Below are 19,733 nucleotides of genomic sequence, written 5' to 3'. Positions count from 1 at the left end.
TTATTTATTGAGTATTTAATTCATTAAATCTATTACTAATTTAGTTTGTTGTTGAAAAGATTAGAAATATAATTATTGGATGTTTTACTCTATTTTTAATAGAGCACCAGCTGAGAAGGTTTTAACTATTTTTTGGGTGTCCCTATTACCATCTGCTATAGTTTATAAATTTAAGCCAGACTATTTCCATATTCTGAGTATTTGTGAAGAGATTAGGGACTTTTAGTTCCTTTTAACATTGTTTGTTTTTAGTTATTACTATTTACTTTGTTTTAAGGAGTACTTAATAATGTTTAATGCTCTTCTTCTTTAATAATACTTTTGTTATTGACATACTCTGCAAATGCTAATTTTTTTATACTTTCTATATTTTATTCTGATTATCTTTGATTTTATTTTAGAGGTGAAGTAGGACTTATATTATGGTCAGATTTTAGTTCATGAGAGTTAAGTTTTCTCAAAGCTGAATCTTTATAAAATGTCTCATTTTTCTTTTTTTATGGAAATAGCCCGAGTTTAGATTAAATATCATCCATAATTTATTCTTTCATTTAGATTCTTTACAAGTTTTATGTAGGCTTAGAATAGCTTAAATTATTAGGCTGAAAGTTAAGATGAGTAAAACTGTTATTTTCAACTATTTTTCTAAGTTTAATTTTTTTAGATGGAGATAAAGCACTCTATAAATCATCTTAATTACTAAAAATATGGCTGTTGTAAAAATTCTATGAAACCATAGATTAACTTTAATTTATCTAGCTTTCGTTTTCTATGTTTATCAAAGAAGAATACCTATTATTTTTTAGTGGAAGAGTGCTGTTGTTGCTAAACTTTTCAGGCTAAATTGAAACCCTTTTACTGGGTTATTGGCTAAAAAAAAACTTATTTATAAAATTTTAATTGGCCTCTGAGTTTATCTTTTCGTTATTGTCTTAACCAAAATGGTGATTGTAATCTTAATCCACACTTTGTGTTGAATCTTTTAACTAATTAGAATGTGATCTTTTATTATATTCACTTTCTTCATATACATTTTAAGTAAAAGGTATGGATAATCTAACTTTTAAGTTTTTAGGACTATTGAATTATTAAATAACCTTGTTTTTGTTAGGTGTAATCAAATCAAATTTCGAATGAGAAATTTTAGATATATTCACAGGTGATTTTATCGAGAAAGTCTCATTACTTTTGATCTTGATGTTGCTATCATTATTAGCTTTTTTATGATTAGAATATAGTGAGTTAAAAGAAGAAATTATCTTTTGTTTTTCCTAATCTTAGTGGTTTGCTTAGATTTAGTTGTTAATTTTTGGTAAAAAGGGAGAATTAGTGTGTTTTTAACTTTCGAAATAGGTACTATTTTTACTCAAAGGAGTTTAATCAGACTGAATAGAGTTTAAAATCTTAGAATTATAATTTTTTATATCACAAAGTTATTGTGAGTCATTTTAAATTTTTTCCTCTAAGTGCTATTCAACTAAGCAAGATTTATTATTGTTATCTTTTAAATCTATAAGCGATTGCTATTTTGATCTTACGTGATTAGAAACTTACAGATTATGATTAAATTAATTGTTTTAGCTGCTATTTGTATTTGAATTTAATCTTTTTTCTGATGGTTAATGACTCTAAATAGAAATTTAATCATTATCCTAATGCTGATTTTCTGAAATAAATAATTAATGAAGAGAGCAGTTTTAACTTTTTGGTTCCGGAGATGTGAATTTTTCGCTTTAATTCCTATTTCTATTAATCCTTAAGATTACTTTTTTACCTGATTTGTCCTTTTCAAGTTAGAAATTTGAGAATCTTTAGGCAAACTTGTCTTTTTGATTAAGCAAGCTATTTGTATTTTATTCAAACATTTTAGAATCATTTTTTATCACTTGGTCTTTGTCATACATTTTATTTTGCATAATTTCTGTATTATCAATTATACTTTACCCTTAGACACCTTAATTTGATAAAAGTTATTCAGTATCTGAATTAATTAATTAAATTGGTATCCCATGCTACATTTCTATCTTTTAAATACTTTGTAATTTGGTGAGTTAATCTGTTTCAGATTTAGTTCTATCAGTAGTAAAATTACTGGTTTACTCCTTTTATTCACCTTAGAACTTTTCCTAAAATTTCATTTAATTTTATTAAATTTGCTTTTGGCTATAATTTTTGTTTATTTTAATATCAGCAATTGATGGAATTAAATTCATTGATTTATATTTGAAGAGCTTTTCATTTTTTTTGTCTGCTAACTAAAGAGTTTAAGTCTAATCAGAATCCTCTCTTTCTAGAGTTTTATTTTCATATTGAATTTATTCTTCATCTTCTTCATAAAGACTATCTCTTGAGTTCTAAGTTATATTATTTACAGATTTTTCTGTCTTCGATTTCTTTGATCTTTGTTCGATGAATCTTAATGATTTGAGCTAATTTTGCTAAACAATAAAGTCTAAACTTAGCTTGTTTTCAGGCAAATCATTAAGAATTAATTCTTAACTCTGTTATTTGTTCTGAGATTTTTTGTTTTGATTCGTTTTTAGTTATTCAAATGCCTAAATAAATTGCTAATCAAATTTATTTCTCAAAAAGGCATCATATTTTGCATAAGATTGATTTTATTATCTTTGTGGTCTTTTATTCCTTGTTATGTAAACTTCATAATTCTGTTTTAAATCTTTTATTTTGCTGTTTTCATAACGAAGCATTTCAGGAAAATTTAAATTTTTATCATTTTTATTTTTATTGATAATGTAACCTTATAAAATTTAATCTTCTATTTAATTTTGGATATTTTTTAGCTTTGGTGCTATTTCTTCTTTAGGTAAGTCTTCTAATTTTTCAATTGAAATCGATTTTTAATGATGGCCGTTTAGTTATGAAAGATTCAAAGAATTATTTAAGTCGGAAATATCAACAGACATTTTTTTTGAGCTCTTTGGGATTTATTAAACTAAACTTAAATTACTGAGTTTCTTTTTTAGCTCTAAGTTTTTTTAGTATTTAGAATTGTATTCCAAGAACTTCTAATGAGCCATAGTCAAAATATAGCTCTTAAAATGGGAGTAGCCTTCTATGAAATAATCTAAAATTTCTTTATCTATTTTGTAAATTTTCATGTTTAAATCTTTACAGACAGCAGTGAAACTTCTCCCATTTTTTTTATTATTTATTTTAGCTTATTCCTTATTTAATAAAAGCGAGTTATTATCAAATTCAAAGTAATCCTCCAATCCAAGAAGAGATCCCTTTCCCTTTACTACTATTGAAATTTAACTATTGAAGTAATCTTTTTAGGTTTTAAATATCTCGACATGACCATTATGTATTAAATATAATCCGTCTACTTTTTCACCTTCTCTGTTAATAAAAATAAAACATAACTTAATATTTAAAGCTATTTTTTATTATCATCAAGGTTAAAATAAAAATCAATAAAATTTTTGATAAAACTCATCAGAGCCTTTGTTTTTATGTAACATTAACTTGATTGATGTATTTATGTATTAATTAATTGAAACGAAATTATAATTTGAAGGTTTGTTCATCAGTTAATATTGTACGTATAACTTTAATTTTAGTACCACAAATTATCAACTTGAATGGATCAAAATATAAAATGTATTTTCTTATTTTTTCAAAATTAATTTACCTGTATACCGTATTAATCGCCTGTACTTATTAGAAATGAGTGGCTAGATGGGCTACCACTTCTGTTTCTACAGATTTTTCTTAAAAGATTTAAGCCAAATTCAAGACTCTGAAATTGAGTTCATAAATCTGCTCTTATGAAAAGATTTCTTTGTATTTATCAAAAGAAACTAATAGGCAAGTAGCTTTCTCTATTGAAATAATAGTTGCAGTTCTTGGTTTATCTAAAATTGCTCCTATTTCTCCAAAACAATCTCCGCTTTTCAGCTCTCCGACTTTTTTCATGCTGCATACATCTTTTTTAAGCAAACTGCTTGTTTAATAATTAATCTGTTTCTTCTTTTCCAAGTAAAATTCATCATCCCACCCTTATTAAGCAGGTTTGAGACTAATTTGGTACTTTTTAAAATTATTTAAAAGCTCAGAATCGAATTGCTTTTAAATCTTCAGCCATTCAGCTTGTAGTTTTTATAATTTCTACTATGCTTCTAGCAAACTAGGGTCTTTATTAATCTATTTTTTGCACTTTTCAATGCCTACTAAAATCTAGTACTATTGGTTCAAGTCAGATTCGTTTTTGGGAATAAACACAGCAAGTTTGCCTTCTAGAACAAAATACATAAAGTTGGATTTAGATCCATACTCACATACTATATCAAGAGGTTTCTTTTAAACTACTTTTGAAGCCTCTATGAGTTTTTATATCTTTTTATCAAAATGATTAGTATTTCTAATAGGTTCAAAGTACTTCGAATCTTTTATTTATTCTAAGTATTCCATTCTATTAATTTATTACTCCTTTTAATAAATGAGAGTTTTTAAAAATGAAGTTAAAGTATCTTCTTGCAAGTAAGCTATGATATACTAGGTATTTATATATTTTGAAGCTTTTGAGGAATAGTTAGTCCTTTATTTTGAGCTTGAGTGAAGAATAAAAATTCCTAATTAATTAATTAAGTATTTTTTTTTACTTAATTAATAAGTTCGTTGTTGTAAGTAGCTAAAGTATAAACATTACTTACTTATCAAATATTGAAAATAGATAGAAATCTTAAAATCCTTAGAGCAAAATTTACTGAAAATAAATAAATAAATAATGAATTTCGATATATTTAATGGCTTTAATATTTGCTTATCCTAACTAGTATTAATAAAAAGATATTTTTATAATCATTTATTTTCTAATTTTTACTTTTTAAATTCTGTGTGAAAATCATAATTTATATTTATTTTCACAAGGTTTGTTGGAAGCTTAGAGTTTAATTTAAAGAAAATAGATTTGTTATACAATCTTTTTTAAAAATCTAATAAAAATAAAATTAAGTATGTAGCTTTATTATAAATAACTTTTGCTTTTTGCTTTTGCATAAAGATTTATTCAAATAAAATAAAATCAATTTAAAGTTGAAAAAAAATTTATTTGTTTTGAATTTTTCAAGAGGATAAAAAATATTAATTATGTAGTTAAATTTTATTATTACTTAATTAACTTTGTAAAATTTAATGAACAAATAATGAATTTATTTTTTTTATTCTAATAAATGCTAAGAAATTATTTTGATTTAATTTTTACTTTTTTATTTAATTTGGTATTTTAATCAAAAAAAAATATATTTTTAAATAAATCTATTTTTAAATTATTTTAAAAAGTTTTTTCTCATTCTCCTTTAAATAGATAAAACCAGTATTCTTAACTTTTTTAATACGCAATTTTTGTTTGAGAGCTAATTTAATCCAATTATTCTATTTAAAGTGAAAAATTTTGGATTGAAAACTTTAATGAATAATGTATAATCTTTGAAAATAATTAATTTTGATGTTTTATTTTATAGGTAATAGAAATGAATTTATAACTATGTAAAATATTTATATTCTAATGATAGAGGATGTTTATTCAAAGGATAATCAATAAAAATATTATTAAATTTTTATTAAAAATTTTGTATTTTTAAAATTAAACAATTTATATAATTACTATTTAATAATATATATCTTACCTTTAGATGAACTTCTAAAATGTAAATTACAAATTTAATTATTTCATTTGATGAGCAAAAAATTTAGATTGAAAACTTTAATGAATTTTGTATCTATGAAAATAATTATTGTTGATATTTAATTTTATAAATAAAAATACATATTAATTTATGACTATGTAAAATATTTATATCCTAATAATAGCGGATGCTTTTTCAAAAGATAATCAAAAGTATTATTAATATTTTATTAAAAAATCTGTATTTTTAAAATTAGACAATATATTTAATTACTATTTAATAATACCTTATCTTTAGATGACCTAAAATGTAGATTACAAATTTAATATTATTTCATTTGATGATGCAAAAATTTATATATATATTTCTTGTTTTAATAATAAAATGTGGGTAAAAATAGCTTGAATTTTAAAAACTGAGGTTAATTCTTATTTAAATTTTTTTGAGAAATTTACTATTTAAAAAAATAGTATTTTGTTAGAAATTTCAATAAATAGATATAGTCTTAACAATTCTCTCTCTCTATTATTTATATTATAGATAAAAAATATATCATTATAAAATTAAATTTTATTTGAAATTTTTATTGATTCTAAAGCATAAATAAATAAATAAAGTCAACACCTTTTCCTAGCTTTTTAACTACAGATGAATTTCTTTTATTAAATTGATATTACTAGCAATAAATTTATTATTAGTATTTTTATTATTATCAGGAAGTAATTTTCAAAGCTTGAAACTTAATCTTAAACTAAGAAAGTTTTTCTCAAAATGAATACATTTGAACGAAAAAAAAGCATCAACTATTTGAGAATATTTAATATAAATTTTGATTGTAATTTTAATAATATCCAATAATTATGTTTTTAGCTACGTCAAAATATCCACTTTTAATTAATAAATTAAAATAAATCCCACAAATTTAATTTGTCTTTTTTTACTTTTTTAAGTAAAAAGATTTCTCATTCTAAGATAATATTCAAAATTATATAATTATTAGAATTAGTACGAACTGAATCAAACAAGTTGTGGTATATACAGCATATACATGTTTTTTTTAGACGCATTACCATGTATGAAAATAATCTTGATTTTTTATAATTTTTGCAAATAATTCCTTCAATCATAGAAAATATATTGAATTAGGAATACCTTATTTTGTTTACAATATATACTAACTGCTTCATGTGATAGTATTTCATTTTATAAATACATTAGTTTTACGTTAGAGTCATATTAATTTAATGTTTTAATCAAGTTTACATTTTTTTTAAGTTTAGATTTTTAAATAGGTTTTTAATACTAGGATTATTTTTAATCGACCTAAGTTTTTTTAATTTTTTTCCATAAATAATTTATAGGATATTTGAAATCGTTTGTTTATTAATTACTCTAAAATAGATCATGTTTTTTAGTTAAAAATTCAATAATGAACAAAATGAAAGTTTTTGTTTTAGTAATAAATATTAATTGTTTTAAAAAGCTATTAATTTTTTTTAAACAAACAAACAAACAAATTAATTTATCTTTGACTATAATCTGTTTATCAATCAATTTATCATTAAAGAAAAAAACAAAAAATATCGATTAATCAATCAATATATTTTGTCAATGAAACTTTCTATCTATCTATTTATTTATCTTTATCTTGATTAAATATTAATATTTGCTTAATATATATTGTTTAGGATGGATATTAAAAATTACTCATTGAAAATAGAAATTAAAGATAAAGTTAGATTATAGAGATTTTGTATTTATCAGATTAATTAAAGAAATCAGTCAAAAATTAATTAAAATAATCATTATTAGGTAATTTATATGGCTTTAAATAATAAAGGCCAATAAAATAATTTAAAGCAAGCAATTGTTGATGAGACTTTAATGAGCAACGGTAGCAAAAAAAGCTAAAAAAGCATAGTTGAAGTTAGGCCATAAAAAAGTATAACTTTTAGCCCTTGCGATTAAATTCCAAACAATAACGATTTGTAGATAGCTCAAATTAATGATATAATTAAAAATCAATAAAATACTCCATAAATGCTATAAACGATATATTAAAATGGAGCGCAAAAAGAAGAAGTATAAAACAACAATCTGTTAAACCTTTTTCCTATCCCAAATAGCAAACATAGCTTAATTTAAAGTCCTTAAAATGAAGAAATAAACTACTTAATAAATAAATAGAGTTAAGCTTTTATTAGCAATAACCATTCATTTCAAAATTCTATTTATAATGTCTAAACTGTTAATGAATTAAATTAGAAAAGTGACATTGAGCATAATTCGCGAGAAATAATTGCTAACGGAAAAGAAAGGAATCTTCTTCAGACAAAAATAGACATTACAGATTTAAATATCATGCTATAAAATTAAAATTTTCAGAATTCATAATTTAATTTGTAACCCTCTAATAAGAAATTTTATGGTGCTTAAGATATGGTCAATAAATAAATAGTTAAATAAGATTAATAGCAAAGTAATTCTTGGCATGAAATTAAAAATAGTATAGAAAATAATAAAAATGGATAAATTTCAAGTCAATAAAAATTCAATAATAATCTAACAAAACTTTAACAAGATATTTTTTAGATATAAAATAAATAAAACATGCAATATAACGGCCAGGGTAACTTTTATTTTTTAGGTAATAATTTTGGAGCTAATGAAAATTATTTGGTTGAGTCCTCTAAAAAACAAACGAGTGGTTATAATAATAGTAATGACAATAATAATAAAAATACCTAAAAAGGTTTAATGATTTAGGAAATAGATATTAACAGTAAATCAGATTTAAAATCACCCAAGAGTGAGGCTCAGTAGACTCAGCACTTTGAAAATTCTTCAAATGGAAAAATTGCAAGCTTAGATGCTTAAATTATTTGCAATTAATTATCTAAGTAAAGCAATCAACATAAACTCAAAGAGAACGAAGATAAATATTTTCACTCTAACCATGCTTCCACTAACAGAACAGAAGATATGTCCATGCACCTTCACAAACTTTTTAAAAACTAAAATGAAGTAATCCAAAAGGAAATCTTAAAAGTGATGCTTATTCAGGTAGCAGGTATGATAGTTGAAGCCTTGTAGATTGTAAGACGATTCAATTATGATAACTATTAGCTTTTTATAATCTTTGCTTTAATTTGTTTAGTAATTGAAGTCATTTCTCTAATTAATATTTTAATATACTTAAAAACATTGAGTCTATAAATCGTTTTGTAAGATCACACAAAGAAGATATTTTTTTTTGTAGCAACTTAAATATTTAGATGCGCCGTATTTTCAAATAATTTCTTAAAGTTTGATATCGAAAATTCTGCTTTAGAAGTTGTAGTAGAACTATTCTTTATTTAGCTCATTTTAAAATAAGTATTACCAAACTTTAAAATTTTTCGAATTAAAGATAAGCTCCTATTACTAGATATGATAATATTTGCTTTAGCTTCTATTCTATCATTGGATTACCAATAAAATTAATTATATATCTAATTTATTTAATGGGGTCTTCTTGGATTTATTCTTCTTATCATTTAATTTAAATTCAAATAATTCCCATTTCACTTGATGATCTGCAACAAGATAAATATATACAATGCCTAAAATGATACATACCTACAAGCAAAAAAAAGTTATTTTTCTTAAAGGATTATAATTGATAGCTGCTTCTCGGAGTAATTCTGCATGGGAAAGTCAAATGACAAGAACAACAATAGTAACAATAACAACTTGAAAAAAACTAAAAGCGGAAACGAAATCATAATAAACAATATAGATAATAAAATTAATTTTTCAGTAAAATAAACCCAAAATTAAAATTGGAGTATACAGCAGAAGGAGCCTTAACTATAAAATAATACATAGTTTGAAACTTCTAATAAATAAGAAGCTGATAATATGTTAAAGGATTCAGTCCAATATGCTCTACTTGATGAAACAGCATCAACCATGTATGTTTCAAAGTAAATAATTCCTTAAATTGCAACCTTTTTTGCTTAGAAAGAAAAAATTAACATATTTGCAGAAACTGCACCAGCAGAATTAGGGCATGCCTCTCCTTCAGATTTTACCACTATTCCTCGCTAAAAATCCTAATAAAGTTTTAAATAAAGCAACCTCATTAAGCTCTTTGATTAATTTTTACAAAATATTATAATAGAAAGAGTTGACATAGACACTATGAATTTGTGGGAAAATTTTAAAAAATAAAGTTAAACAAAACCTTTACCTGGTTTAATATAAGACTCAACCATTCAATCTTTTACAAAAAAAAACAATAATAACCTAGAAAATTTTAATTAATATCCTCCTAATAACTCTAAAGTACTCTAAGTAAGTCAAGAAAATCCAGCACCACTCCTCTATAGTCCCTCTACATTTAAGGAGCTAATATTTGCAAGAAACTCATATATGAGCTGCAACAAAGTGTCTAACTCTGCAGCTACTACAAACTACAATATAGCATATTCCTACAAAATAGGCCTAAAGTCTAAAAACATTTTGTAAGAATTATTTATTTTTCATCAAATTTTTAACATTTTAAGCAATATTTTAAAATAATTTCAAAGCTAATTAATTTGATTTTTAGATATTTTCATTATGTAATCTCATTTTTTTAATATGAATTAATAATCGCTACTACTTTTATAATTTAGTTTCTTTAGATGCTTTCATTTTCTAATTGATAAAAAATTTTGCTTTTAAAAATTAAAAAAAATAGTTCAAAAAGCACTTTTCAATTCAATTTTTTAACTTTTAAATTTATTAATAAAAAATATTTTTTATTCCCTTCTTTCTCAATTAATTAAAATTTGCAATAGTTTGTTTTTCAAAATAAATTTTTAATAATTTTTTTATTTTAATTTCTTCAAATATTTATTTATATTTGTTATTTATTTGCTATGAGGAAATATTTTATAAATTTATTTTTTGCTTTTAAAATAGGATTTCACTAAAAGAATTTTTGGTAAAAATTTCAATGAATTGGGAGTATTTCAAGAAGCACTACACTAACAAACCTATTGTAATAGCTTCGTTCACGGCAGAAGACTAGCTCTTGGACTTATCAGAAATAAAGAAATACTAAATAAAAATATATCCCTAAACATTTAAATTCAACATGGAGGAGATGGCGGAATCACAATCAATTAATATCACATCAATTAAAAATAACTAAAAAGGTACTTTTAAATTACAATAGTTTTCAAAAGATTTTAAATAACTTTAAATTTTAAAGAAAATGAACATGAAAGAAGAGAAGCTCCATACAATTTTTTGCTAGTGTTTGAAGAAATTCATTAGAGAGAAAAAATAGTTAATAAATCATAATTCTATTAAATTCTAAAAAACCTGTTTAGGTGCTTTAATAATGATTTAACTTAAAGCTTGAGTAAAATTATAGCAACTTCTTAGGCAGGAATTAAAAGTTAAAGGATTGAAGAGAAAATTAAAGATTAATTCATAAAGCCAATTTAATTATCTTGTAGGATAATAAAATATATTCTTCATAATTTGAGAGACTTTAATGATTTAGTAGGTGAAAGATTCGTGCTTGACATAGCAGAAACTAAAATTACCGAAGTAGTAGAGCACTGTATAATGATGTTTAAATAAACAAGCGATAGGAATATTAAATTTATAGTAGATTATGATTAAGATACTCCCTTCGTTATTCCTACGGATAGTAGAAGACTGATACAAATAATTATTACTTTACTTTCAAATGCACACAAACATACCCAAACTGGATATTTAAAATTTAGAATATACCCTCCTACAAAAAAAGGAAACTAATTAAAAAATATAATTAGGTTTTAGGTAGAAGACACAGGAGAAGGTATGGACTAAAGTATTTAGCAAAAACTAAATAAACTATTAAACTCTGGAATAGGGATAGGATATTAAGATTTTAAATAAATATCTTCTTTTGGTTTTAATTTGTTCATTTGCAATATAATTGCTAAAAAACTTTACAATCCAGAATATTAATATACTTTAACAAAAGAAAATGATCCACCTTTAGAAAGTAATGATGCTAGTGGCATTAAATTTACTTCAGTTCCTCATAAAGGAAGTTAATTTTATTTTGACATTAAAATTATCGAAAATAAAAAGTCAGAAAAAATATAGGATTCATTGATTAATTATTCTTATGCCAATAATTTTCTAATGTATCAAGAGTAAAATAATAGCAAAAGCATCTTTTAAAATAAAAATGCTTCTCTTTTTTAGTTATCTTAACCTCCTACTATTACTTCATAAGTTGATGAGCAGATCAATCAGTAGCATAATAATATATAAAAAAGCAACACAAATCAACAAATTTAATCTTCAATCATTTAAAATGGTTTATCATCTTAAAATGGAGTGATGGCTCTGAATTCCAATAAGGGAAATCAAGTTTAAACAAAGACAGGAAATGATTTATTAGATGTTTCAGAAGATATTTCTGGTAATAAATTTTTACATTCTTTAATTAATTTAGCAAAACTCAAATAAAGTTTCATCATTATTGAAATAAAATTTATAATGATGGATGGATGGATGGATTGGATTGATGATTTCTTTAAAAATAAATTTTAATAAAATTTTAATGAGTAATTTAATTCTTTGAAAACGAATGAGTAAAACCTTTAAAAATCCTTTCATACTTTTACAGGCAATCATTTATCGATATTTTTATTACTAATTTTGTAAAAAAATGATTTTTGCCTTTTTTTGGTTATTATCATAAATATAAATTGATTAAATAAAAATATAATTCGTTTTGTAAGATAATTTTTTAATAAAATTACTCAAAATATTTGTAAATAGAAAAATCAATGAAAAAGTATTTAATTTTTTATTAATTTGATTATAATCGTCAAAATAAAATTATTAAATGAAGAAATACTCAAAAAAAAAATTAAATAAAATATTTTCAATAATTATTAGATGAACAGAGAACCTGTTTAATGTTTTTATTCATTTAATTTTGAAATAAATCACCAGTTTAAATTCACTAAATTACAAAATTATATTAAAAAACTCCATTAAAGTTATCAGTTTTAAATAAAAATCGATTTACTTTCATTTTTTAAGGAATCAATAAACAATTGTTAATAATAATAAAAAATTTCTAAAAAATAAATTGAATGAAATATTGATAGATTATTATTAAATGTACCCACTTTTATTTTAAAAATAATTTAACATTTAGTTAAAGGGATTTAAAAATTTTTTGTTTATACTTGAATAATAATTTGATTATTAATTTCATAAATAAATTAGATTTGTTTAGATAAAAATTAATATTTTGATAAATTTAAATTTATTTAAAACATTTTATTGATGTAAAATGGATAAATTTATGCTTTGAAAATAATAACTATCTTACGTTTATAAAAAATTAATATAAAATTTAATTTAAATATAAAAACTTATCATCGAATTTTATGAGCTTTAATAAATAACATAAAGTTTAAAATTCGAAAGATTATGATAACAAACTAATAAAATTATTCTAACTAAATAATTAATTTATTTTTTTTTATTAGATTAAATTTAAAAGAACTAAACAAGAACTATGACTTTCTAGAAGCAACCTTCAGGAATACATTCGCACTACAAATTTTTAAAATGTTAATGCAAAAACGTTTTAATAATAGATAAGGTTTATAGGAACTTAGAAACGATAGAAATGCTCTTAACAAATTTTAATTTTATGCCTTAAAAGTGCTGCAGTATTAAAGAAGCTATTACATTTTGTGAAGAAAAGAAAAACAATGATTGTAAAACATGTGGTGAAAGACAGTTTGTTTGTATCTTTGTATGTACTGACGAATTCTAGAAACAAGATTTTTTTTAAAAAGATTTAGAGTCTTTTTTTAATGATTATTGTTAATAAAGTATTGTATTTGCTATAGGTAATTTTACTATTAAGACTAAAAAGAATTTGGAAAGCATAGGCTTCTATGATTTTTTAAGTAATCCTTTAGATTCTATCGAGTTACAACATCTAATCGTTAAATGGAAGCTTCTTCCTATTAGCTAATCAAGTCAATTGACCAATAGCAACAAGAATTTGCATGTATCGATTTGAGCTTTACCAAATTTTCTTTCTGCACATATACTTTAATTATTAAAAAATCTTAAAAATAAATTTTGGAAAAAATTGTGCTTTTTTCAATTGATTCAAACAAAAATAATTATCTAAGCAAGAAATCAGACAAAAAATAAATTAACCAATCAATCAATAATTCAATAAATTAACTAAACAACCAACATTAAAAACCTTTCAAATGCGATTTAATACCATTTCAATAAAATAAAATTGTAATTCTTTGATTATGAATACAACATATTTTAATTAAATAATTAATAAACATCATCTTTCTTTAAAAAATTTCATTCTCAAAACTTCTAAATTCTTAATGTATGACTATAAATGATTAACTATATCTCTTTCTTTATATATATATATATACTTATATATTTGTATCATAAAAATTAATTATAATTTATTTGTTATAGTTACTTTTGATGTTTTTTATTCTTATTTATTAAAAATTAAATCTATGGCATTTTTAAACTTTTCTAAAAATAATTACTTTATCTCTTTTTTTATATAAATATATGCTTATACATTTATATCATAAAAATGAATTATAATTTATTTGTTTTAATTAATTTTGATGTTTTAAATCTATTACAAGCTAGTCAGTCCTCAAATATTTAGATTCTTTTTAAACTTTTATAACAATTATTTATTTATTTATGATTTTGCAGTATTTATTTGCAAATTTCTTTCAAAAACATCTCATTTAATATAGATTTTTAAATTATGAATTGGAAAACTAATGAGATTAAGAGTTTTAAAATTTTTGAGTTATTTAAATAAATTATTTTAATTTAAAACTCTTAATTCTTACTTATTTTCAGAACGGTGATAACTTTTTATCTAATTTTAATACTCAAAAAGTTTTTTTTAAGCAAAAAAATGTACTTGTTTGTTTTTACTAAATTAGGAACTTATTATTTAATCTAATTGACAAATGCAAATTTTGTTTTATCAAACAGTGTCTTTACTCCAAAAAGAATATCAATTATTTCTTATAGAATTTATATTTTCTATGATTAATATCAGAAAAACCTTACACTGAAGAAAATTGTTATTATATTTATAAACATCTGGAAAGATTAAAATCAAATTTTTTCTTTTTAGTCATTCATTCTTTCATGTTTTTTTTGTTTAATAATAAAATATATTTTTATCTCTAAGATAATTTCTTATTTTTTAATTTTGTTAAAACACTTTAATTTTATTGGAAAAATATAATTACTTTAAAATTAAATCTACATACATTTATCATTTTTAAATGTTCTGAATTTTTTTTGTTGGTACCAATCTATTGTTTAATTTACCATACTTAAGGTATTTCATTTTTAACAATTTCTTAAAAATAGCGAACAATAATAATGTTTTTTTTCAAATAAAATTATTTATATGACATAATAATTTAAAAATTATTAATTTTTTTAAAGTATTTTTGGATATTTTGAAGATTTAAAAATTCAATTTTTTTGTTACAAAAAATATAAATAATTTTCTATTTATTTTTCTATTTATTACAGTAATTAGAGCAAATTAAAAAAATTTATGGTAAAATTTAATTATGAATTTTGCATGGTAAAAAAAACATTTGATTTGTAATGAAAATATAAGTAATGTTTATATTTGAAATCTATATTATGGTGTGTTGGCTGCAATTGTCGTTGATACAAATATGTGTTATTTATACACAGTTTACTAATTCCATCAAATAATTATGAAAATAAATAAGTAAGCGGAATATAATTATTCAAAAACATTAAAAGTAAGTATTTTATAAATCAAATAGTATGATTTATGTAATTAATATAAATTGAAAAAGATAAACTTAAACACAAAACAATTTCAACTACTAAAATAATTCTATTAACCTACTTACTTAGCTAAACTATATAACAAATTCAACTAAATCTCTTTGATAACTGCTTAAATTCTAAACAAAGCTCATTCTATTTATTTTAAACTTGTTTTTTTTAGCTTGATTGAACTCAATTATGATTGAAAATTGCATCAAAATACTATAAAGATAATCTAATGTAAGTGATATGAAAGACAGAGCAATTGTTGCTGATTTTTTATCTCATATCCCTTACCTAAAAGGTGTTTGCTCAAAGTAAGAGCTATAAGATCGTCTATTTGATTTGGCTTAATATGTAGAATACGAAGAAATTCCAGAATATAGCGCAGTTTTCCACAAAGGTGAACAAAGCTAATATTTATACTTTATCCTCAAAGGAAACATATCAGTTTTTATTCCTAAGTCTTCTTAAGATATAGAGCTTGAAGTAAAATGGAGATAAAAATTAGAATATTTAAACAATGAATATAAGGACTCAAAACATGGCAACTAGCATTCATAGTAAAGTAGCTAGTAAATTATAAACCAAATAAATCAAGGTAAAAGCATACTTAAGTGTTTAAGAAACTAAGAAGATGAAGAATTACTTAGAAATAAATACTTTTCAAAATATTTCAGGTAAAGTGGAACCATATGTGGATTTAAGAAGATAACTCAATTGTATGAATATGATAGTTTTGGAGAGTCAATTCTTTCTGACTAGTCCTAAAAAAGAACAGCTACTTTAATTGCACACAACGGGATCCCATTAAGATAAACCAACAAACAAGTTAATAATCAAGAAATTAATATAGTATCAGATGATTAAGAAGAGAGTAACACTTTAAGATTAGAATCAACTAAAAAATTAGAAGCAAATTACTAAATTCAACCAGTAAAAGAAATTATAATTCAGTCATAGGAAAATTAAGATATTTTGGATCAACATTAGTAAGCATAAAACTTGAATTTGGATAATTAATTATAAACTCTCCACACAATTTCTAATCATTTTTAAATTTCTAAATTTATAATTTTGGGTAAGATAAGCAAGAAAAATTATCTTAAAGTCTTTTAGCAAGAGCTAGAGAAAAGGACTTTTGTTAGAAGAGCTTTATTAAATAATTTTTAGAAAGATTTAAACTAAGACATTTTAAGCAGTATTGCATTCTTTTTCAAGGAAGAGCACTTAGAGAAAAATTAAAAAATTATAAAAGAGTTAGAAAGTACTAATGATTCATCTAAAAGAAGCTCCAATAATAATAGTTCTAGTTAAAAAATAGAGCATTGCTCAACTGAAAGAAAAAGAGCATAAGAAATTCTTGAAAATCCCATATTCTCTCATCCTGATTAAGAAGAGGAGTTTCTTTATTTGCTTTACAAAGGCTCTATAGAAATCCAAAAAAAAATGACTTCCAATCACTCCAAAAGTCAAATTAAAAATATAGATTCATCTTTGTAGAAAAATACCATGTCGAGAGTAAGTAAACTCAGTTTAAGACTCGCTTAGCTTAGTGAGGGAGAGTTTTTTGGACATGAAAACTGGTTCAAAGAGGATTTTGAAAGCATGCTCAGTTACGTAGGTCAAGTTTCACCATCTTAAGCTTTCTAAGATAAAATGATATAACTTTAAAAAGAATTCTCTATTGTAACTCTAGAAACTGACACAGTTATTTTCAAGATTCCTCGAAAGATTCTCTGTTAATATCAAAACTAAAATTTATTGAAATCTCTGATAGCTCATGGAAATCAAAGGCACAAAAGGTATCTGCAACTTTATACTGAAGCAGTATAAAAGTAAGAAGAAACAATCCTTTAAAAAATCAAAGCTGAAAATGATTACTTTATTTCTGAAAGTCATTAATAAAAATAGACCAAGAAATTCACATCATCAAATGTAGAAAATTTAATGCAAGAAAATAACAATAAAATAAATAATAAAGCTGAATCTAATAAATTTTTTTAAGAAACTCATAATGACCTTTCACCTTTTTCAATGAAGGATTTGGTATCAGAATTTAACTCATTCAAGATGAAATTTGATAATGTATATAACACTGCTGCTATATAACCAATAATAAATAAATAGATATAGTCTCATAAAAGAGTTTAGTCATAGATTTAAATTTAGTAAGATAGCTGTTTGGAGTCTTAAGATAACAATCGTAATACATAACACAGTAAGAGTTACCATGCTTCAGCAGAGTAAAATCCAATAATTAGACAAAGATCAACACTGATTTTTACCTCAAATAATTTAAATGCTATAGAATCATAACATCCTCAGTCTTTGCACCATTTAGAGACAGAGGAAGGAGAGAAACCTCCTTCAAGCTTGAAAAAAATTGACTTTGTCATTAGATAGAATTAAAGGTAAAGGAGTATGTATAATATAAGTAAATTAAGTGAAAAATCCCTTTCAAATTCTCAATCATAACTTAATTTAAATAAATAATTTAGCAATACAAGAGATTTGAATTAAGTAAATTTTGATTCATCTAACTATTTTGATTTTAAAGAAAAACGAGGAACTATAAACAAATAAAATATTGCTAACTCACAGTAAATTTCAAGAAATGCATCATTAAATTCCTCTCCAAACCATAAATCCTCATTCGAATAAGGAGTTAACTAGGATATTTATGAGATAAAGGTAAAAGCAGCTTAAAATAATAAATAACACTAAATGTAGAAATAATCTGATTTTCTAATATCAGATTATTTAAGCTAAAATCAACTTATAGAAAATAAAAAATATAGCAATATTTTGTTTGGATCGTAAACTTAAAGAAATATCTCAAACCAAGATGAAAATTATTTCCCATAAAGTCCTTCGATAATAAAATCTCTAAATTTATCTCCCAGAAAAGTATAAAACCATAAAAACACTCATTCAATAATAAATTTAAAAAAAATCTAAAATGAATAAAGTTAAAATAAAAATTACTAGCAAACCTAATCAGAAATGGAAGTCTTTAAATAATTAGAGTAAAATGATAATAATTCCAATAATTTTACAGAAATTTGTTCTAAATATAATTAATTACAGGATAAAGATAATGAAAATTAACTAAATAGCATCGAAGATTAATCTCCAAATAGCAAAAAAGTTAAATTTTTATTACAATTACCTTCTAATAGTAACGATACTAACAAAAAGCAAACTAATCAAGTCTTTCCCTTAAGATTATAAAATCTAGACATCAGACAAAAGATAAAATTCTTAGATAGCATGAAAAAAAAGTGTCCTTAGTTAAAAAACTCTTTTTTAAATCAAATAAACATAAAAAAATAAATTTTTAAAAATGATTCATTACAGCAATATTTTAATAATTATGAATAACCAAACTCTAACATCAGTTAATAAATTAATTTATGCAGAGAAAATTCTTTGTCCAAATTAGAATTTTCTAAAAAAGAATAAAATTCAACAAATAAACTCTTAAGTGGTTTTCTTTCAAGTAGAAATAGTGATGAAATTCTAAATTTGCATTAAAACGATTTTAAAACAGCATCAGAACAGATAAATAATATAATTATTGATAGAAAAAGCTTATTTCAGCGCTAAAACTCCTAAAAAACATTTCACAGCAATTAAAACTCTCCTAAAAACAATCAAAAAAAAATAAAAACATTTTCAATCCACTAAAATTCTTAATCAAATTTATTCTAAAATAATTTTTAACCATAAAAAAGTCTCATGCCTCTTCCTAATAAATTTAGTTAATTCCTTAAAATAAAAACTAGTTAATAACCAGCGTAACTTGGAGGGTCTTAAACTGAAAGATAATTTGAAATAAGTTAGATTTCTCCTTTTACTAGTAGTTCCTAAGAAAGTAGTTTGAAGTAAGAAATTTAAAGCAAAAGCTTCAAAATTTTTGAAGACTTATCTCATAGAAACTCAGAGTAAATTTTTGATGAATACGAAACCAAAATACATTCAGGCTAAGATTTAGATTAGAATATGCTGTCATATGACACTGCTGCTAATTCATATGATCAATTTAATCCACCCTTAAAACCAGTTTAATAATTTTCTTAATTCAAAATATAAAAGCAAATAATAGCTGATGTTTCTAAAAAATCACCATCTAAACAAATAATTTAAAATTGCTTTAAAAAAAAATGATTGAAATAATTTATATTAATTATGATA

At 22.6% G+C, this 19,733-nt stretch overlaps 3 protein-coding genes across 3 annotated transcripts; 2 read left to right on the top strand and 1 right to left on the bottom strand. All coding sequences in view use genetic code 6, as the record gives it.

Annotated features, from left to right (window-relative positions):
* Window positions 1-20: 20 nt before the first annotated feature.
* TTHERM_00285600 (cyclic nucleotide-binding domain protein) lies at window positions 21-4,602 on the bottom strand (the record flags this gene model as incomplete). The annotated part of the gene is made up of 2 exons (XM_001018574.2): window positions 3,653-4,602; window positions 21-3,360 (listed from the first exon to the last, which is right to left on the bottom strand). Exons 1-2 carry the CDS (start codon window positions 4,429-4,431, stop codon window positions 21-23), a joined length of 4,119 nt encoding a protein of 1,372 aa, XP_001018574.2. The 5' UTR covers window positions 4,432-4,602.
* Window positions 4,603-7,359: 2,757 nt separating this feature from the next.
* Window positions 7,360-14,079, top strand: TTHERM_00285590 (ATPase, histidine kinase-, DNA gyrase B). Its single transcript, XM_001018573.2, has 4 exons — window positions 7,360-10,153; window positions 10,596-10,831; window positions 10,888-12,102; window positions 13,187-14,079. Exons 1-4 carry the CDS (start codon window positions 7,470-7,472, stop codon window positions 13,729-13,731), a joined length of 4,680 nt encoding a protein of 1,559 aa, XP_001018573.2. The 5' UTR covers window positions 7,360-7,469; the 3' UTR covers window positions 13,732-14,079.
* A 1,655-nt stretch (window positions 14,080-15,734) lies between these two features.
* On the top strand, window positions 15,735-19,706 carry TTHERM_00285580 (hypothetical protein; the record flags this gene model as incomplete). Its single annotated transcript, XM_001018572.2, has 1 exon — window positions 15,735-19,706. One exon carries the CDS (start codon window positions 15,735-15,737, stop codon window positions 19,704-19,706), a length of 3,972 nt encoding a protein of 1,323 aa, XP_001018572.2.
* Between the last annotated feature and the right edge of the window lie 27 nt (window positions 19,707-19,733).

The sequence above is a fragment of the Tetrahymena thermophila genome (assembly GCF_000189635.1).
Source record: "Tetrahymena thermophila SB210 genomic scaffold scf_8254594, whole genome shotgun sequence".
Classification (NCBI taxonomy): Eukaryota; Ciliophora; class Oligohymenophorea; order Hymenostomatida; family Tetrahymenidae; genus Tetrahymena; species Tetrahymena thermophila.
The sequence above is the reverse complement of the archived record's forward strand: the minus strand, read 5'-3'. Positions and strand labels throughout refer to the sequence as shown.